The sequence below is a fragment of the Microcaecilia unicolor genome, chromosome 7 (genome assembly GCF_901765095.1).
Source record: "Microcaecilia unicolor chromosome 7, aMicUni1.1, whole genome shotgun sequence".
In the NCBI taxonomy this organism is placed as follows: Eukaryota; Metazoa; Chordata; class Amphibia; order Gymnophiona; family Siphonopidae; genus Microcaecilia; species Microcaecilia unicolor.
In genome coordinates, this window is record NC_044037.1 from 68055419 (window position 1) to 68081999 (window position 26581).

Here is a 26581-nt window from a genome sequence, read left to right on the forward strand (position 1 = left end):
TCTAGGGCTGGATTAAGCATACTGTAGGTAACAAAAGCACATGCCTAGGGTGCCAAATTCTGAAAGTACCCATAAAGGACTATATTCCGTAAATTGCACTGAAAAATCAGCATGGAAAAAATTATGTGTTGAGTGGTATTCTATAAAGAGCATCCACACTTTAAAGAATAGTGCTTAAGCGCCTAATCCACACCAGAATTAGGTGCGGATTGGGCGTATTCTATAAGAGTGCACTTAATTCATAGAAACACCCCCAAAATGCCCCCTAATCACTCCCCCACCAAAAAAAAGTTCACATCTTAGGATTTATGCTGATGTGCCGATTTATGCTCGCAACTTTAGTCACTATATAAAGAATTCATGGGAAAGTGGGGCTTGGGCCCCCTTCCACACTAGTCTTCTGCCTAGTGGTGCTGTAATCCTAAATCCAGCTCACAGCTCCTTTGGGTCCTATACTCAGCCACCAGGGGTCGCTGCTGTGCAATGACTATGATACTTTTCCCCAGAGTATGTGAATTCTACTGTAAAAAGGAACCCCAGTCCTGCCACAACAATGAAATAACATAGTAAGCTTTTCCCAGGCATATTGCCAGTCTCTGAAAAGATGTCTGGGAAAAGCTGCAGAATGTGTGGCCGGATGGCTCTGCCATCAGCTTGTATTGCTATGTTCATCCTCAAAAGAATTTTCATGTTATGCAAAGTGTCCAAAAAGGCAGTGTTACTAAGGGCCCCTTTTACTAAGCCGCGTAAGTGTCTACACTTGCCCAATGCGTGCCAAAATGGAGTTACCGCCCGACTACCGCGTGGCTCTTGCGGTAATTTCATTTTTGGTGTGTGTCCAATCCGCGCATCTGAAAAATATGTTTTATTTTTGGAAGCGCGTAACGGATGCATGCCAAGTGGCTTTTTGCACTTGTAGGTCATTACCGCCCAGATTCTTTACTGCTAGGTCTATGGATGGCTGTAAGGTCTCAGACCCAAAATGGATACGCGGCAATTTTGATTTTGCTGCATGTCCATTTTCAGCAAAAAAATTTAAAAAGAGGCCTTTTATACAGGTGCGCTAAAAAACGGATTGGTGTGCACCCAAAACCTGCACCTACACTACCGCAAGCCATTTTTCAGCGTGCCTTTATAAAAGGACCCCTAAGTGATTTCACCTTCAAGATCCAGGTTTAGTACAGAAATAGGTCACACTGTAGGAGCATGTTTCTCAATACAGAGCTATTTTATAAACGAAGCAATAATAATTAGCAGAAATTGACATTTCTCATTTTCTAGACCTGCCTTTGCCATATTTGCTAATATGTCTGAATGCAAGTAGCAACCTGTACTGATCTGTAGAACAAGGAGAGCAGGGCTTTTTGCTATATGAGGACACTTTCCAATGTGTATGGTAGTTGTACTATAAAGGTTGGGAAAATGTTGGTTGGACTAGTATGTTCCCACCCCCTATATAACGGAGCCAAACGCTTTTACAAAGTAATGCATTTTTAAAGCACTATTCCTTCTTCCAGCAGTAGCAAATCCAGGTCACAAGTAGCTGGCAGAATCCCAGAGAGTAGCAACAATCTATGCTACCAATCCCAGGGACAAGCAGTGGCTTCCTTGTGTCTATCTCAATAGATATGGAACTTGCCCAAACTTGTTTTTTAAACTCAGATACACTAAACCACTGTTACCACATCCTCCAGCAATGAGTTCCAGAGCTTTACTATTCGTTGAGTGAAAAATATTTCCTCCTATTCATTTTAAAAGTATTACCATGTAACTTATGTGCATCCCCTAGTCTTCGTACTTTTTGAAAGAGTAAAAAAAAAAAAATGATTCATTTTACCCTTTCTACACCACTCAGGATTTTGTAGACTTCTATCATATCCCCCCTCAGCTACCTCTTTTAACCTTTTCTAATTCTGCTATAGATGGCCAATGCAGAAAGCTACCACAAGCAGAAGCATGCGATTACTACAAGGCAAGCACACACATTAATGGGCACGCACTGCAGAAAGGGGTTCCGTGCAGTACACATGCACACAGAAGTAAACAGGGGATTTTAACACACGCACAATGCAAGAAATTCATTGCCAGGTCAGAGGCAGTGAAAAAGGGTTAGCAGAGAGGATTTAATGCCAGTTTGGGGATTTACTGCCATTTTCTGCAACCATAGCAAATGCCTGCAACTCTAAAGGACAGAATGAGAGGCCTGTATGCAGGTCTGAATAAAATGAATGTATGTGTGGGTCTGAATATATTGAAAGTACCAGCTTATATCTGTGCATGTTGTTCTGTGCATAATATAAGCCTTGCAAAACTTTTATGTGCAAAAACATTTATGCAAGGTTAATAATTCATGCACAAAAATAACATTCGCAGATGTTTGCTGTTACTTTTCATTTTGTTTGGACATGTGCATAATGAAGGTGCTCTGTCTTACTACAGAACATTTGTGTACATGTCTCCGACTGGCTTTCCCTCATTAGTGCATACGTTCTGTGTGCTTCATATTTGTATATGATTTTTTTGCTGCATGGTCGCAGAATATTTTTTTGTTAATCTCATGGTAGAAGCCGCGCGCGCTAAGCCATCAGTGCATGGCTGTACTGTGAGGTTTTCTGCGTCGGCCTGTCACGTCCCTCACCTGTTTCCCATGGTCTCCAGCAGCATTCCGAGTCAGAAGAATCTAATTTGCTTCCTGGAAACTGTACTTCCTTTATAGCCCTGTAAGAGGGCACTGACTGATCACTTCCTGTCTGGTAGTATATAAGGAAGTTCCTGACTCTCATCCAATGCCTTTGCAATGGGCCACCTAGCCTGGCCTAGTGAGAGTTGCAACCTTGTTCCAGTCCTGTTGTAGCTTTGATCCAGTCTGTATTCCAGCCCATGCCTTGTTCCAGCCGTGTTTCAGTAATCCCTGACTTCGACACCGTCAGGCCAGCCCCACGGGGCTCCTTTAAGAGTTACTTTCTGGTCTAGTCTCCGCAGGGGCATAACTTGCCTGCAACCAGCCAGGGTCTGCCTAACCTGGGTAAGATGCCACCCCGAGGCAAAGTTCCCTCGCATTCCATCTCAGAATCTTGACCCATCTTGGATCCCACAAAGATTCTTGCTGTCTTCCAGTTCACTGTACCTCCGGGGAAGACTCCAGTCCCCAAGCAGTCCAGGAAGCAGGCCTTACACAGGATATGCAACTTCAAATGTACAGGATACCCATTGAAAAAGAAGACCCTCCAATTGTGAATACATCAATACTGGTGGCCCCAAATGTCTTATGGTTTGCAAGATATTCTAGACATCAGTAGGGTAAGGGGGAGACTACACTATCCTCTTGCTTGTATGGGCTTGGGGTCTAAGGATAGTATGTGGGAACCTGCTATCAGTCTTCATGCCCTAGCACTAGGGTTACCATATAGCTCCAGAAAAAGGAGGACAGATTGAGCCAGTCTGGTTTTTACTTCCATTGCTTTCAATGGAAGCAAAACCCAGACTGGATCAATGTGTCCTCCTTTTTCTGGAGCAATATGGTAACCCTACCTAGCACTTATAAGACATTTTCATCATCTTTACCCCTCAAACCCAAAAGTGTGGGTCTGGGGGACGGGTTCAGGGAAGGGTTCTGTTATGCCTCTCACCTGTTTTCCGTGGTCTCCAGCAGCATTCTGTGCTAGAAGAGTCTGATTTACTTTCTGGAAACTCTGCACTTCTTTTATGGCCCTGCAAGAGGGCACTGACTAATGTCATCACTTTCTGTCTGGTAGTATATGAGGAAATTCCTGACTCTCATCCAGTGCCTTTGCAATGGGTCGCCTAGCCTTGGATAGTGAGAGTCGCAGCCTGTTCCAGTCTTGTTCCAGCCTTGATCCAGTCTGTTTCAAGTCCGTGCCTTGTTCCAGTACTCCCTGGCCTCAACTCCATCGGGCCAACCTCAAAGGGCTCTTTTAAGAGCTACTCTCTGGTCTAATCTCCAGAAGGGAGTGGCTCACCCGCTGCCAGCTGGAGCCTGCCTAGCCTTTGTGTTGGGTAGGCAGCGTAAACCCAACTGTGGCCCAAGGGCTCACCTACCCTGAGCCTTCACACGGCCCCATTAAGAGAATAATTTTATAACAGGAAAATTAGGCTGCCAAGGCACATAGATGCATATGCTGGGCTTATTTTATTAAAGGCAATATATGTACCTATGTGCCTTTATAAAACAGCTTACCTGAAAGATCTCACAGAAAGTTACAGCTCCTCCAAGGCAGGTGTTCCTCTGTGTATTCCTTGGTGTTTACGTGTGTATTTTCTAACATATATGCATAAGTGCTGATTGTGCCATATTCCTTCCCCACGTCACCTAGTCTCTGTTCCCCCAGGATGGCCTATGGAAATAGGGGATAATTCTATAAGGAGCCCCTAGATTTAGGTGGCAATTTTGCATGTAGTTATTAACAGGGAAGACCAGCCATAACATTTTCATTTCCTTTTGTTTCCATGCTGTTTGCAGCACTGTCCATTTTGTTTTGGCTTTGCTTTCATTTTCATTTTAGGAGCAATGTCATTAAGAGTGCACAAGTTCAAAAGAGTGCACCCTCTTTGAAAACAGTGCACACTATTTCTTTCTTTCAGAAAGAATGCACACTCTTGGATAGTTTGTATGATTCTAATTTAGCTGCATTGAGCCTGCCATGAGTGGGAAAGCGCGGGGTACAAATGTAACAAAAAATAAATAATTTAAAATGATTTACAAATAAAACGTTTAAAAAATTGTTTATAAAATCTACCAACAGATCCTGAATAGCAGAATAAAAATAAAACAGTAAAAAATGTATGTACAGACCCCAAGATTTTTCTTTTTTTGCTTTTGTTATATAGATTATATTTTCTGGGTTTTTGTTGGTGGTATAACGGATTTGAGGCTAAGTCATGTTATGAGGTTGGTAAATATTTCTAATAAAAAATAAGACAGAAATATGCAGAATATAAGTCAGCAAGACACAAATGTACTAAGATAGTCCAAATAAATCATAGCACCTGCAAGTTATTTATTACCCTTTATTCCTATTACTGATAATCCATAGGAGACAGGTAGGTGACATTTCTGATACCCTCTACAGGGCTTGCAGTCCAGTGAGTACAATGTACCAGTGGGACTACAAACACATTTTCTAAGGGAAACGTCATATGGATTTTCCCTTTGAAAAAGTGACTCACTGTAGAAATGGGGACACAGCTCTTGCACAAACACTGGCACCTGCTTTCAAGGCATGCAGTCTCCCAGGCTTGACTTAACATCCACCCACTTTCAGCCATGGATATGTGAAGTTTGTGTTGGACTAAAATGGATACTTAGTTATACCCACATGGGTGGAAGAGCAATTTTCAACTTGTCCTTTTCTCTTTTTGGTGAGTTAATTGCAGCTTGCCAGTCCTGTTAACATTGCCCCAGGACTGGTTACTTAGGGCAACAGTTCTCTGGAGTATGACAAACAACAGCTGTAGTCAAAGCAAAACAACAGATCTTGATGGCAGAGAAACTCAAAAGCCAGCCATGCTTCTACCTGCAAAGAAAGTGGGCAGTTGACAAATAGCTCATTTTTCTGGGTAGACAACTATTGAAAACTGCCTTAATTATATATGGTGAAGTGGCAATTCATTAACAAGGCACCCTGTTTTAGATGCGCCAATGCTGCATGGGGAAGCACCTATTCTAGAATGGCATCTGGAGGCATATTTTCAAAGAAGTCTAAGTGCTTTGAAAATTATCCCCTCAGTCATCCAGATTCCATTATAGAATACATAAATAGGCATAACTAGGCACCATCAACATATACCATGCAACATGCATAACTGATAGCATTCTACAGGTTGCACATGCAAATTGGAGGAAGGTAAACCACAAAAGTGGAGGACCGGAAAACACTACAAACACAAAACCAACAAAGAGTAGTGTAGCCAACACAACACTTCCAAATGAACCAGGAAATTGACGTAGGTGTAACAGGAATCTTTATTCTGTAACAGGCTGATGATCAAACCCCGGCGCTATTTTGGATAGCGCTCTGGAAATATCGCTCTTCCAGTGGTGTAGCGGCGCAAATCCCTGTAGACAGCGTAGTCAATTGAAGCTAAGTAGCTGGGACGCATGCGCACTAATAAGACCCAACACGGCACCATGTTTCGACAATAGTGCCTGCCTACCTCAGGAGTCTAGGACACATATATAAAGACATATTACATATAAGAAAATGAATCAAAAATATAAAATAATCAATAAATAAAATAGCAGGACTATTAAAATATAATATTCTATACATACAAATGGTAAACAATAAAAGAGCAAAATCATGAAAGAAACAGGAATGCCACTGACCTTTGAGAATAATTGCAATGTTATCATACAGAGAACAATTACAATCTATGAGCAGAAATAAAAACATACATCAGTTTAAGAAGAATAGGTACTGCCTTATTTTAAAAAGTGCATAATCATGTAGCAGGCGAGGGACGAGGAGGAGAAATGGTCATCTCAAATTTAAAAAAAACCCCAAATATATTAAAAATATATCTAGAAAAATCATCCTTGTGCACGTTCAATACTACAAATATATTTAAAAGGACAAGAATACTTATAATCCAAAATGAAGGAAACAGGGTGTTGTAATCAATCAAACATACAATGTTCACATTGGCTTAAAAGCATAGAAAATGTAACTACTAGGTCAGATGCAGAAATGCATTAAAAATGTCTCATATAAGGAAGAATATTTATAATAAAACCTTTGTGACAATGAGTGACATCAACTATGTGAAATGCATATGACAGGGAGATGTACAAAGAGGAACATGAAAAAAATAAGAAAAAAAAGGAGAAGATAGTGCAAAAATAAAGAGGTTTTTTTACTAAGGCACGGTAAAAAGTAACCTGCGGTAGTGTGGTTGCATCTCTTGGGTGCATGCTGGGCCACTTTTTACCGTGGCTGGGAAAAAGGCAATTTTTTAATGGGACAGGAAATAGGTCTGTGCTAATATTAAAACTAGCACGTGCCTATTTATGGCCTGAGCCCTTACCACCACCATTGGCTTAGTGGTAAGGGCTCATTCGCAACCCGCGTGGTAACCTTGCAGCATGCGCCAACATGGGTGTGCTGCTGTGGAACGCCCACCACAGTAGAAAATAGAAAATTATTTTCTACCACAGGATTTGGAACTTGCAAAAATCGGAATTACCGCCAAGTAAGCTTGTTACCCCGGTGGTAGTGCCGATTTGGCATGCACTACCCACATGTCAACCCTCCCGTGGCTTAGTAAAAGGGCCCCCAAAGGTAGCTAATACTTCAAAATCTCAAAAGAAAAGTGAAGAAATAAAAAAATATAAAAATGTGTGATGCTATACTGAAGGAATGAAATGCTTCTCTCAAACAAGTGCTATTAAATGGCAAAAGACATAGGGCCCTGTTTACTAAGGTGTGTTAGAGTTTTTAGTGCACCTACTCTTAGCACATGCACTAACCATGTAGGCGCCTGTAGGGATATTGTAGGCACATACATGGTTAACACGCGTTAAAAATGTTAATGCGCCTATAACGCTGCTTAGTAAACAGGGTTCTTAGTGCCTGGAAAGCTTAAAGTACTGAAAAAAAATCCTCATTTAAAAGCAGTGCGATCACCAAAGGATTGACAGTCATCCAAAAGTCAGTCTCGTCTTCCGCCAGGGTCGCTTTACTTATACTACCCCTCTCCTCAAGTCGCTTCACTGGCTCCCTATCCGTTTTCGCATCCTGTTCAAACTTCTTCTACTAACCTATAAATGTACTCACTCTGCTGCTCCCCAGTATCTCTCCACACTCGTCCTTCCCTACACCCCTTCCCGTGCACTCCGTTCCCTGAATAAATCCTTCTTATCTGTTCCCTTCTCCGCTACTGCCAACTCCAAACTTTGCTCCTTCTGTCTTGCTGCGCCCTACGCCTGGAATAGACTTCCTGAGCCCCTACGTCTTGCCCCATCCTTGACCATCTTTAAATCTAGATTGAAAGCCCACCGCTTTAACATTGCTTTTGACTCGTAACCACTTGTATCCACTTGCCTCCACCTACCCTCCTCTCCTCTTTCCTCTACACATTAATTGATTTGTTTGCTTTATTTTTTGCAGATGGTGTTGTTTTCCAACACGCATGAGATAACGTATGTATACAGAATTATAACATTCTCATTACCCATTAAGTTGACTGCTGAAATAGAAGTGTGGAAATAAAAAATAGCTAGCTTTAATTACAAAGCAATTCTTAAAAGACAGCATTAACAGATGACTCATATTCAGTGAGTCATTTATAATGTAACACTTTTGTATAAATCACAACAACATTCCTGTAAATCATTGACATTGTTTTCTGGTAAACAGTTGACATGGAAAATACGCAGTGTAACTGTAGCAATGCATGGGATGGCTCAGTGTATTGTGCATACCTTCTTGGCCTAATAATCCATAAAGGACAGAAAGAAAACAGGCTTCATAAGTGGGACTTTTGCCCCCAAAAGACAGCCATGGATAGTTAGTATACCCCCACCATCTGCTTTTTGGTACAGGTTGGGTCTGCATTGATTCCATAGAGAAGTGCATGTTCTTTAATGGAGTCTCCTATCAAAATGTTTTTCTAATTTGGGAACTCTTCCAAGGTTCTTAATACAGAAGATCCTGTCAGTGACTTTAATCTCTACTTTGATTGTCCCCATTGGCTGCTCCTTCTAGAGGAGCAGAAAATGGCAGGCATCTGTGATGCATTGTTCAAGTTTACCCTGGGATCTTGCCAGGTACATGTCACCTGGTTTGGTCACTTGGAAACAGGATACTGGGCTTGGCGGACCTTCAATCTGTTCCAGTATGATGATGCTTATGGTCTTATGTAACCTGCAGTAAGATAAATTTACCTTCTTTCAGAAGCCTCTGAGCCCTCAGTGCTAGATAAAGTGGTCCCTGAGTTGTTCTTTTAACCCACTCAAACTTAAGACTAATTCTGGTAATTTCTTGCTTTAACCTAGAGGACTAAACACAGATAAGGCAAAGCATCTAACTGGCCGACATTCAAAGTGAGTTAACCAGCTGGGAATGGCCGCTGACCGGCTAACTCAATGCTCGGCAGATAACCGGTCATTTTCACTAGCACTTAACAGGTTATTGCTGCTGAAAATGACTGGTTAGCGCCGAAAATAAAGTCAGCGATGTTGGAGGCATGACCGGTTAAGTCTCGATATCTGGGACTTCCAAGCTTAGTGAACAAATAAGACCGCATAAAAAGCAGTCCTATCTTTGTCCACTAAGCTAGTGGTTCCCAAACCTGGAAGTACCCCCAGCCAGTCAGGTTTTTGGGATATCTACAATGAATATTCATGAGAGATATTTACATGTACTGCCTCCATGAATATTCATTGTGGATATCCCAAAAACCTGACTGGCTGGGGTGCCTCCAGGATCAGGTTTGGGAACCACTGCACTAAGCCATTGCTGGTTAAGTAAGAATATTGACTTAACTGGTCATGCACTAGCTGGCATTGAAAAAATGGATATTCAATGCTGGTCATTGGAATTGGCCCAGCATTAGTACATAAGTACATAAGTAGTGCCATACTGGGAAAGACCAAAGGTCCATCTAGCCCAGCATCCTGTCACCGACAGTGGCCAATCCAGGTCAAGGGCACCTGGCACGCTCCCCAAACGTAAAAACATTCCAGACAAGTTATACCTAAAAATGAGGAATTTTTTCAGTCCATTTAATAGCGGTCTATGGACTTGTCCTTTAGGAATCTATCTAACCCCTTTTTAAACTCCGTCAAGCTAACCGCCCGTACCACGTTCTCCGGCAATGAATTCCAGAGTCTAATTACACGTTGGGTGAAGAAAAATTTTCTCCGATTCGTTTTAAATTTACCACACTGTAGCTTCAACTCATGCCCTCTAGTCCTAGTATTTTTGGATAGCGTGAACAGTCGCTTCACATCCACCCGATCCATTCCACTCATTATTTTATACACTTCTATCATATCTCCCCTCAGCCGTCTCTTCTCCAAGCTGAAAAGCCCTAGCCTTCTCAGCCTCTCTTCATAGGAAAGTCGTCCCATCCCCACTATCATTTTCGTCGCCCTTCGCTGTACCTTTTCCAATTCTACTATATCTTTTTTGAGATACGGAGACCAGTACTGAACACAATACTCCAGGTGCGGTCGCACCATGGAGCGATACAACGGCATTATAACATCCGCACACCTGGACTCCATACCCTTCTTAATAACACCCAACATTCTATTCGCTTTCCTAGCCGCAGCAGCAGCACACTGAGCAGAAGGTTTCAGCGTATCATCGACGACGACACCCAGATCCCTTTCTTGATCCGTAACTCCTAACGCGGAACCTTGCAAGACGTAGCTATAATTCGGGTTCCTCTTACCCACATGCATCACTTTGCACTTGTCAACATTGAACTTCATCTGCCACTTGCACGCCCATTCTCCCAGTCTCGCAAGGTCCTCCTGTAATCGTTCACATTCCTCCTGCGACTTGACGACCCTGAATAATTTTGTGTCATCGGCGAATTTAATTACCTCACTAGTTATTCCCATCTCTAGGTCATTTATAAATACATTAAAAAGCAACGGACCCAGCACAGACCCCTGCGGGACCCCACTAACTACCCTCCTCCACTGAGAATACTGGCCACGCAATCCTACTCTCTGCTTCCTATCTTTCAACCAGTTCTTAATCCATAATAATACCCTACCTCCGATTCCATGACTCTGCAATTTCTTCAGGAGTCTTTCGTGCGGCACTTTGTCAAACGCCTTCTGAAAATCCAGATATACAATATCAACCGGCTCCCCATTGTCCACATGTTTGCTTACCCCCTCAAAAAAATGCATTAGATTGGTGAGGCAAGACTTCCCTTCACTAAATCCGTGCTGACTTTGTCTCATCAGTCCATGTTTTTGTATATGCTCTGCAATTTTATTCTTAATAATAGCCTCCACCATCTTGCCCGGCACCGACGTCAGACTCACCGGTCTATAATTTCCCGGATCTCCTCTGGAACCTTTCTTAAAAATCGGAGTAACATTGGCTACCCTCCAGTCTTCCGGTATTACACTCGATTTTAGGGACAGATTGCATATTTCTAACAGTAGCTCCGCAAGTTCATTTTTTAGTTCTATTAATACTCTGGGATGAATATCTGGGTTGAATGCTACAACCCTATAGGCACTGGAGTGCAAAATTTCCCTCTTCCAGCAACTGTCAGATTTCTTTTAGTGTTGTTAAATTATAGGGTCCCCCCCCCCCACCCCCAGCCTGTTGGAGTGGAAGGCAGCTGCGTTCCAGGAGGAGCTATTCTGCCTCTTGTGAGTATGGTTGTAACCAGCCCATTCCTAGCTGTATTTTGTATTTCTGATTGGCCCAGGAGGGATCACTTCTAGGCAAGCTTAACAATTTCCGCCACACCTCTGGGCTTGTTTCCGGTAACTTTACTGTATTTTGCCTAAGTTCTTGAGGGCTAACAAATGAAAATAAATCTAAGAAGGCTCAAGGATGAAACAAAGGAAGAAGATAATGGGGTCAATACTGAGCCAGCATCAGTTAACAGTTTTTAAGTCGCTTACTACCAGGAGCTGCACCGAACCATATCCTGCTTCCAACATTGAGTATTAGGGTATGTACGGTTACCTTGAAATTAAATGGGCACCAGCCAATATTCAAACTGGAGCTCAGTTAGGTCAGCAGGTAAAGTTAGGACAGCCTTTTTACTGTCAGAATTTTATCCACTTACTAAAGTGGCTAGCAGACTGAATATTGCCGTTAACTAGTCACGTAGTGACTCCGCCCAAACTCTGCCTGCAGACCGTCCCTATATTAGCCAGTTTCACAATGGCCGATTAGAGCCAATGATCCACTACTGCTCAGCTAAACCCTTCTCAATATCTCTCACTTCTTTATACCTTTCTTATGCAGGTTGTGAGGCAAGGAATGAAGCCCTAAAAAGTGGTAATATTAAAAACGAATGAGGGCAATTTTTAATCTGCATTGTTGAAAAGTTCACAAGTACTTCTTACCCCCATTCTTTTCAGACTTTTACTTTGAAAACGGTCTAAGGAAGCAGTATACAAAGAGATTTGCACTCACCTATTCTGTGTACTGTTCCCAACATTGCCTCCAAAATGCAAAACAGAGAAAAACCCCAAAAGAGACCCTAAATTAAACTTCCTGTGAATGACATGGGAAACTAAACAAAATGAAAATCTTAGGGCAGTACACTCCAAAATAATCTACCAGGCACTTCCAATCTGGACTGGCTACTGCCAGAGATATGATGCTGAGCCTGAATGATCATTGGCCAGACCAAGTACGACACTTTTATTTTCTTTAATAACAAAAAATATAAGGGATCAATGAACATGTAATAATGTATAATTACAACTCAGTTTTGCAAATAACTCTGACAGCATTTAATATTAGCCTTTTCTCATCCTGTCTTAATGAAGATAATTGTGCTTTGCACAGTCTCTCTGCTCTTCAAACTCTGTTCCTTTGCTTGACTCAGTTTAAGAGGATAATAGTTTCAATAGATGAGTGCTCTAACAGGTGAGAGGCTGATTTCAAAACAGCAAAAAGTTTCAGCTTGTTTTCAATACCTTGCTTCTCGCGTTCAGTGATTAAAGTTATGCTGCAGGCACCAGGAAATGAAATGAAGAAACAGAAGAACAGTTCTTCAGATGCGAGATTTTCTTCCCATTTTAGACCATTCAGTTGTTCCCCCAGCCCCTTTTAATGTTGTATAATTCCAGAAGAGGCATTTTGATCCTCCTATAGGTGACGCTTTGCTGCAGGCATGTTTTCATAAAGATCATCTGTCAAAACAGACACAGAAAGTGACACGAAAGTGAGATTATTTCTATATTTGTGTACATTCCACTTTTAATAGATCATTTGATGGCCAAATCATGCAAAGAGCGAGTAGGTAGTTCATAACCAAATTCACATACGTACTGCATAGGTAGATCATGACTTCTTTTAAATTACCTTTATGTGGCCTGTATGTGTCACGATTGTGAATATTAGTGCCCTACACATTCACCATGCTCAGCAGTGAGAAACAGTTTCTCACATGGAATTGAAGGAAATTGATGAATATATAGTGAAACGAGAAACATGAAAAAGTGTCATCTCTTCCCTGTATCTCCTATCCTTTTTTCCTTTCAAACTTCAGCAACTTCTCAAAGTATGTCAAAAACTCTCCAAAACCCCTTTATGTAGCAACAACACAAACCAGGTAGTAAAAGTACAGCTGTACCGAATTGTGGTGTCCTTTTACAAAGGCGCACTGAAAAGTGGCTTGCGGTAGTGTAGGTGCGGGTTTTGGGCACACACAGAATCATTTTTCAGCGCGCATGTAAAAAAGACATCTTCCCCCCCCTTCCCGAAAATGGATGTGAGGCAAAATCAAAATTGCTGCGCATCCATTTTGGGTCTCTGTCCTTACCACCAGCAATAGACCTAGCGGTAAAGAATTTGGGCGGTAAGGCCCTACGCGTGTCAGATGCCACTTGGTGCGCATACCAGACGTGCGCCAAAAATGAAATTACTGCAAGAGCCACATGGTAGTTGGGCAGTAAGCCCATTTTGGCACACGTTGGGAGTGCGTAGGCGCCTACGCGGCTTAGTAAAAGGGGCCCTGTACATTTTAATATTCAGCCGAATACGAGTAATGAAAAATATTATTTGGCTGAATACGAATAATGGGCATTGAGCTTTAACATAACAAATTAAAAAAGAAGCAATGTGAAATCAGAGATCAACACCCTCATGATCAAAAGCAAACGCCGGCACTAGAGGCTGTTAACGCCATACTAGCGCCGACGTTTGCTGCCGCCCCATGATCAGAGCCCTCGAGCGCGTGAAACAATGCACTTGAGGGCTCTTAGCGCAAGTAGCATGCTAATGCATGCTAATCAGCGCTTAACGCATTCATCCCCAATGATCAGCAACCAGCGCGCCAAATATTGGGTCGCTGGCCGCGGCAAAACCTACGCCAGCTCCGAGCTGGCATTAGGGTTTGCAGATCATTGGGGAGGAATGGTGAGCCCTGTCCAGCATGCATTTGCATGCTGGCAGGCCCCCATTCCCCCCAACGACGCAACCCCCCCCCCCCCCCAGCGACAGGGGACAGGATGCACTGGGCAAGGCTGGGCACCGCCATTTTGCAGCATCGAAGGAAGAGGAGGGAGGCAGGCTGTGTCCCTCCTCCAACTAAGGTAGGGGGCGGGCAAAGAGGGAGGGTGGGCGTCAGATCGGATGGCAGAGCGGACCCTTGCCAATGCTGGGGGTTGGGTTGGGGGGGCAGCCCCCCTGTCGCTGGGGGGGGGGGGGGCGGCGGTGGCCACTGGACCACCGGACCACCAGGCAGGGACCATTTTCGTGGGGGTTGGGGTGGCTGGAGACCCACTGGATCTCCAGCCCTCCCTGAATCTGGGGGGGTAGGATCGTTGGGGGGACCGGAGGTCCACCGGACCTCCAGCCCCCGTTTTGCCTTGCTCGAGGCAGGGGTAGTCAGGGCCTGGTGGTGCCATGGATCTCCAGCCCCTGTGTTTGACAGGTTTGGGATTTTGACAGCCCAGACCTGTCAAACAAGTGCGGGAGGATTGTGCTGAGTGCATGCTCGGCACAATTCGCCCGCACTTCTACCCCATGAACAGAGATAATTGTGCTGCTTAAATTTCCATGCATTATCTCTGATCATCGGTGCGGTAAAGCCCCGCGCTGTTCCAGCGCTATTTTTAGAGCACTGTTTGGAACAGCGCAGGGCTTTTGATCATCTGCCCCCAAGTGTTTAATTCAGTAGGATTTAGCACAGCAGAGCACCAGATTATTCGTATTTAAATAATTAGAAATAATGCATTTGGGGCACTATTCGGGGCTGAATTGAATCAAATTCTAATCTGGTACAGCCCTAAGCAAGAGTGCTTCTGAAGTTCTCCTGCCCATCTCTCACCCAGTAACATGAATAAAGAAGAGGCAAAGTGAATCAGAACCATGCTCAATATTTAGTACAGTGACTCTGAAGTGAAAATCTAACAAAATGTAAAGGTAAATAGGCCAAATTCGAAATCCATTTGGAAGTAAAATCTGACCATCTCTGGGAAAAAGTGACTAAAGGTGTAGATCCTCAGTGTTGTGAATGGATACTTTTTCATGTCATAGATCCATGAGACTAGATGCTCAAAGGTTACCATGCTTGCAAAGTTTCATTTAGATTGGTTTTAGCCAGTCTGAATGAAATGTTATTATGCAGCTAATGTACAAAGGCTTTAGGCCACTGCTTTACCATGCACGGAAGCACTGACCAAAAGTCCCAAGATAATGAGCTTGCTAGTATTAAAATGAGCTTAGTAGAAATTCCATGCAATGCACAGAAACACTGTGCATGGAAAACCCCTGCCCTAACAACTAAAATCTACTGACAGCTCCTTAGCTGTTGGGGCAGAGTGAATTTTATAGTCCTCTCTGCCCAGGATTTCTGCTGAAGCATGAAAGTGAGGACACAGAAAGGCTGTTTGGAAAGAGGGGGGAAGTTTGTATAACAGGAGGCTGAGCCACAACTCTGAAGCACATCAGGAGCACCCCCCCCCCTTGTTTACTGCGGAAACAGGAAATGAGGGCGGGACCAGAGCTGAGAGAGAGAGAAGGGAAAACTGAACTAAGTGCCGAGCCTGCACACTTTTTACCGCTGCTGCCGCTGTAACCCCGACGAGGTAAGATAGATGACTTTTAAAATTCGGAGGGAGGGGGCCTGGAACTTGAAGGGAGGAGGGAGGGAGGGAACGAACTTCCGGTGGGTGAATTATTGGGGGTGCTCGAGCACCCACAGCACCCACGGAGTCGGCACCTATGGTTCCAACCCCTTTACTGACCAATGCTCAACACTAACAGTGTGCATATAATTTGCATACTGTTAGGGGTCCTTTTACTAAGGTGCGCCAAAAAATGTAGATGTGTGTATTGGACGCGCGCAGGTCCATTTTTCAGTGCGCCTGCAAAAAAAGCCTTTTTTTTGTCTGAAAATGGACGTGTGGCAAAATGAAAATTGGCGTGTGTCCATTTTGGGCCTGAGACCTTACCACCACCCATTGACCTAGCAGTAAAGTCTCACGCGTTAATCAGGAGGTAATGGTCTATGCATGTATAATGCTGATTACTGCCCAGTTAGTGCCATGCACCGGAAAATTTCCTGCACGCTTAATGGACGCACGTAAAAAATGAAATTACAACCCGGGCCACATGGTAGCTGGGCGGTAGTTCAAAATTGACGCACGTAGGACATGCGTACGTGCCTATGTGGCTTAGTAAAAGGGCCCCTTAGTGTTGAGAATTAGTCGCTAAAAGAAAATTGGTGTTCCAGCCAGTGTTTCCGGCACTGTAGAGAACAGCGCCAGAGTTCTGTGCATCTCTCTCAGGGTTCATTGAAACCTAATTTTTTGTTCTGGTAGCTCTAATCACCTTTTCCAAGACAGGATCACAAATAGAAATGGATGAGGCGGAGGAGAGGGCTTAGGCTGGGAGATGATTAGGAGGGGAGGGGGGAGAGAAATTGAGGTCAAGGGGGTATTTCTGGCAGTTGTTTTACTATGTTGGAAAAGTTAAAGAAAATAAAAAAATAGTAGAAAAAAAAGAAAAAGAAATGGACTCCTCTTCCCTAACTTTAGACTGGTATATCCTTGTGCATGGTGGATGCATGGAGCAGTCTCCCAATACAGCCAGTGGGGCAAAATGATATGGGGAATGGATTGGATAAAATAAGTCGGACAATTTAGAAATTTGGATAGAAGCATAACCCAGAAAGGGAAATGTGGCAGACTAGAGTCATGCCATCATTATCAATTTCCTGTAATTGCCACAATTCTGTTGTCTCCTAAAAATAACATGAAGCTGCTTACCACAGTTTCCCTTTCTCAGCCTTTTGTTCAATTTGAAGATGAAGAGGAAAATGCAAATGTACCCAAGGTATCCGGGGTACCCAAAATAACCATAGTAGCAGCAGGTCGAGGAAGAACACTCATTTGATGGTTCTGCAGGTGGAGGAAAAAAAGTAATCCTTGCTTTTATTTTGCAACAGTGACATGATCATGAATGCTATAAATTTTGTTTTGAAGGATGTGAAAAAAAGGAAAAGCTTCATTCAAAAAATAGTTGGCTAAATTAGTGAAAATACTCACAATGGACATTAATGATAGAATTTTCATTGCAAAATTGGGAAAAGGTAGCAATTAGCAGGTCTGTAACATAAAAATAAATAAATAAAAAAAGGAAGTGTTGAATAAAAGCATAAAAATGTTGAATAAAAGCATAAAAAATTGGAGTGGAATGCTTCAAAAAAACATGCAGAGCTAGCTGTTTCAACACTAAAACCTCCTGGGACATGATGGGGCCCACATTAGCCAAAGGCAGGCTCCAGAAAGTCTGTGGATAATGGGAACCAGATGCAGCATATGTTCTGCTGTAGGATTTATGGTATGGTACAGCCTGCAAGCACGTGATATCAGGAGAAGATTATAAGGAAAGTGGGAACAAAGAAATAAGTAAGCATTTTGAATTTGTCTTTGTCTGTATATAGATTTCTCTCTCTGCATATAGCATTCTGATTTCTTTGCTTTACATTGCTTTGTTTTAATCATTCATTCTGGCTTGTATATTGCTTATCAAGAAATGCTTCCTGCAATAGCCCATTGAGCTATGCAGAAAAATTGTAAATACACTGTTTATATTAAATATGAAATTCGTCTAGCCTTCTCTACAAAAGTGGCGGCATCCTTTTCTTCAAAGTGGCGAGCCAGCCAGGAGTAGGCCGCAAACGGAAAAGAGAAGGCGAGACGAAGAACAAATTAAGTGTTTGTTGTTAATGAAGTTTTTTACAGGATTTTGAGAGAGAGCAAGCGTTGTTTACGCCTGATTACTATGTACCACGGATTTGGGAGTGATCAAACTATTGAAGTGGACATACAGGTGACGACTCCTGGGCTTGCTAAAAAGAGAAATAAGAAGACGCGTGAGTAAGCTTACATTGTGGACGTATTAGTGGTATTTGTTTAGCTTTGTAGTTTTCTTTTTTGTATATTTTCTTTGTTTAAGTGCATTAGTATATTTTTGTAGATTGTGGCTCTATAGGAGAAATTGTAATAGTCAGAATAAAATGAAAGGGAAAGGGGCAGATAAGAAAGAAAAGCCTCCTGTGTATGCTATGTATTTAGATTTAGATAGTTCAAAAAAAAATGCTCCCCTTTGCAGCATGTCATAGAATTATTCCCATTAGAAAAAAAACAGATTGAAGAGAAACATGAGAAATGGATCAAATGTGATGCAAAAGATTCTGTTTTGAGCTGGTCTCAGGATGGATCATTTGATCGTCCAAAATTATTATCTCTCCTGGAATACTTACAACAAAATAAAAAGAAGAAGAAAAGCTTAGAATGCAGATGTAGAAAAAAAAAGCAACCTTGGGTTCAGCCTGAAGGTTGAGGAATGTCATCTGGTTTTGATTTAGAAAGGTCAGGAAGAACTGAAATTTGTTTTGTTCCTTTTAAAAGATTGTTTTAGATTAGATTTAAATAAGTTCTTTGTCTTATAGGGAATTCTGATCTCTGTTTATTTTAAAATATGTGTTACTCTGTTTAATTAATAAGTTCTAGTTCTCTATGTGAAATGTTTTTGCAATTTAACTTTGTTTGACTCTTTTTTAAGTGAGATTCCTGCAGTGTTAAGAGATCATCTGGTTTGAATTAGTCACTAGCTAGTTCTGTGTGTAGGTTTAATAGAAGAGGTGATTTAAAATCTTTAATAACATCTGAACAATATGATTTGTCAGCAATTTGGTCACTATGCTTCAGAATGTTATCAGAATGCAGGAATGCCCCAAGTACAAATGCAGACGCAGCAAGGATTGATGCCACAAGTAATAGGGATGCCTGTGAGTGCCCTGCAGACTGCAATACAGCAGCCGGTGATGCAATCACAGGGACCAGGAGCTGCAGTACAGAGACAGGGTACTGTAAATGCTTTTCCAACTTGGCAGAATATTCCAGACCAATGCTATTGACTGGAAGCAAACCCGTGTCAGGAAGAGGGAATGATTTTCAGATTAGACACAAGGGAACCCTTTATTACATTGACAATTGGCAAATATGGAACTCCTGTGAGATTTTTGATAGATACAGGGGCGAGTACCTCTGTGTTATGTGCAAAACCGCAGGGAGTTAAGCTTTCAAATCAGTATAGAACAACAGTGGGATTTACGGGGATAGAACAAAGAAAAAGGCTAACGGAACCGACTCTGGTGCGCTTGGAATGCCAACCGCACGGTTCAAGGGAGGCTGTGGTACCCTTCTTAGTGGCACCTGATTGCCCAGTAAATTTGTGTGGTAGAGACTTGTTGTCTCAATTAGGATTGTGTTTAGATTTTGGAAATAAAGAAATACCAAGTTTGCTCACCATGGTTCAACAGTTGAATAATGAAAATAAAGTAAGGGTTATGGAAGAATTACCACAACATATTTGGAGTACAAGTGATTCACCATATGGACTAGCCATAAATGCAAAACCCCATAAAATAGAATTAATAGAAGGGGCAAAGGGGCCGAAGCAAGACCCTTACCCCATACGACCTAAATTAGTATCCAAAACCCTGGAACACATTGGTAAATTATTGAAATGTGGTATTATCGAACCTTCAGTATCCCCGTACAATACCCCATTGTTTCCGGTCCCGAAAGGGGAAAACAATGTAAGGATAGTACATGATTTAAGAGAGCTAAATGAGATTACAAGAAATCAATTTCCGATTTGTGCAAATCCTGCTACTCGTTTGCATACCCAGAATATATATGCATATAACACTGTTATTGACTTGTCTAATGCATTCTTTTCAATACCTCTTCATCCAGAGTCTAGGGATTTGACGTCATTTATAGTACAGAATGAGGCATATAGGTGGACTAGGATGCCTCAAGGCTTTACTGATAGTCCATCGGTATTCTCAAAACAACTAATGATGGATTTAAAGGATTTCAGGAGTCACTTGCCTGACACGGTGTCATTATTTGTCTATGTAGATGATATTCTACTGTCTGCTGAGACTGAAGCAGAATGCCTAGAGTGGACTAGAAAATTATTTTTGTTATTAGGAGAGTTAGGATATAAATGTAACAGGGAAAAATGTATTATAGCTCAGTCTACTGTCACCTTTTTAGGACAAAATGTTTCAGCAGAACATAAGGTAATTATACCGGAGGTTATATCTATTTTAAATGAGACTCCGGTACCGCAAACAGTTACCCAGTTACGTGCTGTTTTGGGAATGTTAAATTACTGCAGACAATGGATACCAAATTATACACAAAAAGTAATGAGACTGTATAAACATTTGAAACTGCCCGCAGCTACACCAAAGAATACACTCATTGTATTGGAAGAGCAGGATAAGATGGTACTGGCTAAGATTGTGAGGGATTTATTATCTCCAGGACCGTTAGCAGTAATAGATATCCAATCACCTGTGCATTTGTGGGTAAAAGACATGGGAAATAGTTGGGCAGCTATGATTAATCAAAATAATGAAGTAAATACACCAGTAGCTTTTTTGTCAGGCTCTTTTAATCATGTGGAAAAGGGAATGAAAGAAATACCAAAGTTACTGACAGCTATTGTGGCAGCAATAGGCAAATGGAGAGCACAAATGCCTTTTGTTCCTATTGTAATACATACCAACCACACGATTAAAACGCTGTTGAGCCCTAGCCAAACAGCATTGACAGCTACTAGATTTGGAAAATATCAAGCAGTACTTTTAGGACAAGATATAAGAATAATACCATTAACTAAAGAACAGAGAAATAAGATAGCTCTGCTTTTTCCTGTCGATCAAGAGATTGAGATTGATACTATAGAAATCCCTACATTTCACTGTCTTACTTTTGAACCCTTATCTGATGGGTTAATATGGTTTACAGATGGAGCTTGTGAAAGGACTGTTGCAGGCTTTGCCTGCGTGCAGGTAGATGAGAATCTAAGAAAGATAATGCAAGTACAATATAAAACCCCTCCTGATCATACTGCACAGCATGCTGAACTTTTAGCCGTTATTACGGCCTTACAACACACTGATATGACTCAAAATGTCACTATATATACTGATAGTGGTTACGTTGCAAGTTCACTACAGTATCATATATTAAAATGGCAGCGTAGGGGGATGATAACCAGTGCAGGTAAAAATCTACAACATTACACATATTGGAAATTGCTGTTTGAAATTTTGGCAAGAAGGGAACGTGAAGATAGAAAAACTGCAGTTGTGTGGACCCCGGCCCACACTGAAAGGCCAACCTTTGAGGCACTAGGTAATGCAATGGCTGATGCAGCAGCAACGGAGGTGGTTAAGCAAAGTGAAAAGATTTTGTATAATACTAGACAGACACAGGAAGGGCCACTTACGAATGTAGATAAGATTGAAATGTGGCAGCCAGAGGGACAGGAAAGTGAAAAATGGTTGAAGAGAGGATGTATGAAATTGGGAAGTGAATGGTTTAATGCAGAAGAAGGATTACCTTGTATGCCAATGAGCCAGGCGATTAAGGTATTGGCTGAGTGGCATGCAACCATGCATTGGAATAAGGAAACAATGAGGCAACAGTTTGAGCAAAGATTTTGGACTTTAAAAATTGATAACTTGATTCAACAGGTTGTGCAAAATTGCATGGTATGTAATATTAACATACCTAAAAGAGGTCCTAAAATATCGCCTGGGACACTTCCAATACCAGAAGGCCCAGCAAAAGAATGGTATATTGATTTTACCGATATGATTGTTCCAGTGCAGGGAAAAAGGTATTTGTTAGTTTGGGTGGATGCTTTTTCAAGGTGGGTAGAAGCATTTCCATGTAAAAGGGAGACAGCACATGAAGTGGTACAATGCCTGGTAACTCATATTATGCCAAGACATGGGTGTCCGTCTAGAATAATTTCTGATAACGGGACACATTTTAATAACAGTGTTTTGAAAGAAATGGAAACGATTATGGGTTTAACACACAGAAAAGTATCAGTGTATCGCCCCACCTCCAATGGTTTGGTGGAACGCTACAATGGTATTTTAAAAACTAAATTGAGAGTATTACTGAAGGCTTTAAACAAGGAAACAGCAGGTAAACCATATACCTGGCTTGATTTGTTACCATTAGCTTTGATGGTTATAAGGGCCCAACCTAATGGGCGTACTAAATTGACCCCATTCCAAATTCAGACAGGACGTCATTTCTTCCCGATGCAGACAGCAAGTACTGATAGCACAGCTCAGTACTGGCAAAAGCTACAACCTATGTTGAACCTGACAAGTGATATGATCCGAACAAATGTAGTATCACAGGCAGGAACTACTAATGATGTTTGTGCTTTTAAAGTAGGTGACCTAGTGCTACGAAAGAACTTTACACATAAAACATGGAAGGATCCTGTGTATGTAGGGCCTTTTGCTATCACGGCCCTTACTCAGACCGCTGCCTGTCTGGAAGGTCATACTTCTTGGATACACTTATCAGATATTCGACGAACTAATAATATTGAAATGGACAAAGAATAAACAAACATGTCCCGAAACATGATGGTATTGGGATGTTGTTGTTTGTTAATGGACAATGAACACATATGAGAATAGACTTGTTACAGTGGCCAAAATGTTGAATTTGACTGATTGTATCATATGTGCCCACATCCTTGTCCTTGCCAGCTATGATGTATGGGACTACAATGATAAAATTGAGTGGGCACCATGACTGTGATCCCAATAATACCTGTGTAAGAGATGATGAAAACCTTCATTGGACAAATGAGACTATTTATAAGCAAGCCTTGCTTACGGACAAGTATCCACAGACATCATGTTGGTGTTTGATTAATAGTATGACAACTGAACACATTCCCCCGATAAAGTGCACTTACACGCAGAATGTTGTAACAACTGATTCAATGAATATTATGCTTTTAATTTGTGTAATTTTTAATGCCACATCAGCTAATGAAAAGTAAGAATGAATGACAGTGCACTTCCCTGTGATGAAGCTCACTGTCCTATAAATTATATACCTCAAGAGATATAAATTTTGTACCCTAGTACAATTGAATCTGTTTAATGCAACATGTATTAGCATGTTTGCAAAGATGTGCCAGGATGCTTTTAAAATGATAATGGTAACTGAAATCCAGAATGAATAGAACTTTAATATGTCAACAGATTGAAAGATGTATGATAAAGATGATGAAAAGACAGAGCTTGCAGGCACAGCATATCATAAATAACAAGGGGGAGGAGATTTAGAAGGGAGGAAAGGAAACAGACTGGAGCTAAAACAGATGTTTGAGGCCTGAAACAATCAGTCCTCAAAAGGGAGGATGTTGAATAAAAGCATAAAAATGTTGAATAAAAGCATAAAAAATTGGAGTGGAATGCTTCAAAAAAACATGCAGAGCTAGCTGTTTCAACACTAAAACCTCCTGGGACATGATGGGGCCCACATTAGCCAAAGGCAGGCTCCAGAAAGTCTGTGGATAATGGGAACCAGATGCAGCATATGTTCTGCTGTAGGATTTATGGTATGGTACAGCCTGCAAGCACGTGATATCAGGAGAAGATTATAAGGAAAGTGGGAACAAAGAAATAAGTAAGCATTTTGAATTTGTCTTTGTCTGTATATAGATTTCTCTCTCTGCATATAGCATTCTGATTTCTTTGCTTTACATTGCTTTGTTTTAATCATTCATTCTGGCTTGTATATTGCTTATCAAGAAATGCTTCCTGCAATAGCCCATTGAGCTATGCAGAAAAATTGTAAATACACTGTTTATATTAAATATGAAATTCGTCTAGCCTTCTCTACAAAAGTGGCGGCATCCTTTTCTTCAGAAGATGGTTTGGCCAGGGCAAATTTCGCCAGTTGTCTTTGGCTTTATCCAAAATAATTCTCAGGACTTACACTGCTGAAACTATTTTTGGAAAAAGGAACTCTCCAAAAAGATCACCAGAAAAGCAAAAAGTCTTCAGCCTGAATTTAAAAGCATTTCTCTTGGTAGCAACATTAGATAGATGCCACTGTGTTGTGATCCAAGTAGTGAGCCATTGGGCCACAGTCAGACAGACAGAGTACCAGGTAAGCTGCCAAAGGAAACAAATGCTTCTACCTCGGAACAAAGCTGAACCGCCTCAGGAACAGGTGCACTCTCAGGAACAAGACGGTGGTGCCTCAGGAGTAGGTGCTCACTCAGAAACAAGATGGTAGCACCTCAAGAACAAGGACCAGAGTCAGCAATCCAGGAACAAAACCGAGCATAGCATCTGAGGGTAAGATACCCTCTGGAGCAGGCAGGGCCTCAGGAACCTACTTACACAGAAACTGGAAAGCATCTCAGGAACCCACTTACACAGAAGATGGAAAGCGTCTCGGAAACCCATTCACACAGAAGCTAGAAAGCATCACAGGAACCCAGCACAAGCCAGGATTGTTCTCAGGAATGGCTTCAGGAACAAAGCAAGAGACCACGTCTTCACGAACAAGGCAAAGCCAGGAGCATTCTCAGAAGTGGTTTCCGGAACAAGGCATGAGACCGGAGTGTCTTCATGAACAAGGAAAAGCCAGGAGTGTGCAGATGCAAAGTCCATGATGTTAGGTTTGGGTGGGACTAAGTACCTCTCGGGGCATGACATCATCCTTTTGCACCCCCCCCCCCCCCCCGTGACTCCTGCTGAGAGTCCTGTGCTCTGGGCTATAGCGCATGTCTACGCCCAGAGAGGAGAGAATGTCATGCTGGCGGGGAATATGGAGCATTAGCCTCCGTCAGGGACCGCGACCCAGGAGTCATGGTAGGACCATAACACACTGACTGAGGCCAGTCACTGGTTCTATTTGGATAGTGCCAGGGTGATCCAGGTGTGCAGTCTGGGCAAAGCTGGAAAATATCTGATTAGCAAGTGGCTATATTCAGCAGTAATATCCAGATAATTAAGGACATATAAAGAAAAGGAAGTAAGAACATGGGCAGCTATGCACTGTTTATTCAGTTCTGATAGGCTGGATCCTGTGTCAGATGATTATGCCATTGGTACTGCTGAACTTAGCCATTGTTGTGCTCCCTCTCATTTCTACTTCTAAATACTTTCCTTGCTCATGTCTAAATAAAAATAGCACCTATTCCCTGCAGTAAATTCTAACGTTACCTGCAGTGCACAGCTGTAGGGCAATGTCTTGGTGTTCTTGGCTGACTTTGTTCTGGACAACACATCTGTAGTTTCCCACATCAGACTCTCGCACGTTGATGAGGGTCAGGTAAGCATTGTCCTGTGACAGGCTGGTGCCATTCCTATCTGGTACGAGCTGGTTACACTTGTGCCAGGAATAGTCAACAGTGCTTCCCATCATCTTAGTACAATGCAGAGTGACATTTTCTCCCAGAGAAGGACAAGAAGGGTTCATGGTCACATGCACATTGGAAACAGGTACTGGAAAGCACAAAAGATACTTATCCAGTTAGCAAGTAATAAGAATTGTAAGAACAACAGCCACAGGAGAACAGCTTAATGGATACTCCTGCAAAGATTATTTTTACCATTATTAACTACCACATTTGTAGGCTTCTAGAACAAAGACACATCCATCTTTTAAAGGTTTTTACAAATGTGTTATGAGGATAGTAATTTTCTAGTATTATCACAAAAACAGAGGCCATTCAATTGAATGTTTTATTAAAATTAGCCATTTTCAGGGTAACTTTGAGGCCCCTTTTATGAAGCCACAGTAGGTCTACCGCAGCAATGATGTGTGGCAAATTGACCTTACCGCAGAAACCCTGTTGTAGTTCCAGTGTGTGCTGCACGCCATTTCTGGCGCACAAAAAATAGTTTAATTTTTTTAGCGCTGGGGGCTTACCCAGCAATAATCGGGTAGCAAATGGCATGGTTACTGCCGGGTTAGTGTGGGAGCTCTCCCTCCTAATAGAAAGTGCTAAGAGCTCCCTCAGGAAATGGAAGCACAGCAAGGAAATAGCTATGAGGTAAGTTAAAGTGTTTAACTTACCTCACAGCTATTTCCTTTTTTTTTTTTTTTAAAGAAATATGCCTTTACCCACTGCGGTAAAGGGGGGTCTCGCCACATGGCAAATCCACACACTGATGCCACCACAGGGCCCCTTTTACCACAGCTTGAAGGACCCCTTTATTTATTTATTTGTAGTTTCAAAATTACATATCTTCTCATAGAAGCATTCAGTAACAAAGAAAAAAAAGAAAGTAAAGGAACTAGTCACATTATTGATACAGCTACTTGTCTCAATAATAGGAATATTTTTAACTTATACATCGACCACTATATTGGAAATACTTAAATGGATCCAAGATATACTATAATACATAAAGGAAAATAATAACAAAATTGTTACATGCTCCGGGTACTTTCTCAATCTACCATACAGTGTCCGCATGGAAATCTAAATTTTAACAATAACATTCTCAGCTTCTCTAGCACTAATAAAGTCCT

The 26581-nt window shown here is 41.8% G+C and overlaps 1 protein-coding gene across 1 annotated transcript in view; it reads right to left on the minus strand.

Annotated features, from left to right (window-relative positions):
* Positions 1-12818: 12818 nt before the first annotated feature.
* The window catches only part of LOC115474995 (carcinoembryonic antigen-related cell adhesion molecule 5-like), a 38238-nt gene continuing 24475 nt past the window's right edge, over positions 12819-26581 (minus strand). Inside the window, exons 4-6 of the mRNA XM_030210736.1 lie at positions 25267-25548; positions 16946-17077; positions 12819-12862 (exon numbers count right to left, since the gene is read on the minus strand). Of these exons, the coding sequence (XP_030066596.1) occupies positions 12819-12862; positions 16946-17077; positions 25267-25548 (458 nt within the window). The remainder of the gene's footprint in view (positions 12863-16945; positions 17078-25266; positions 25549-26581) is intronic.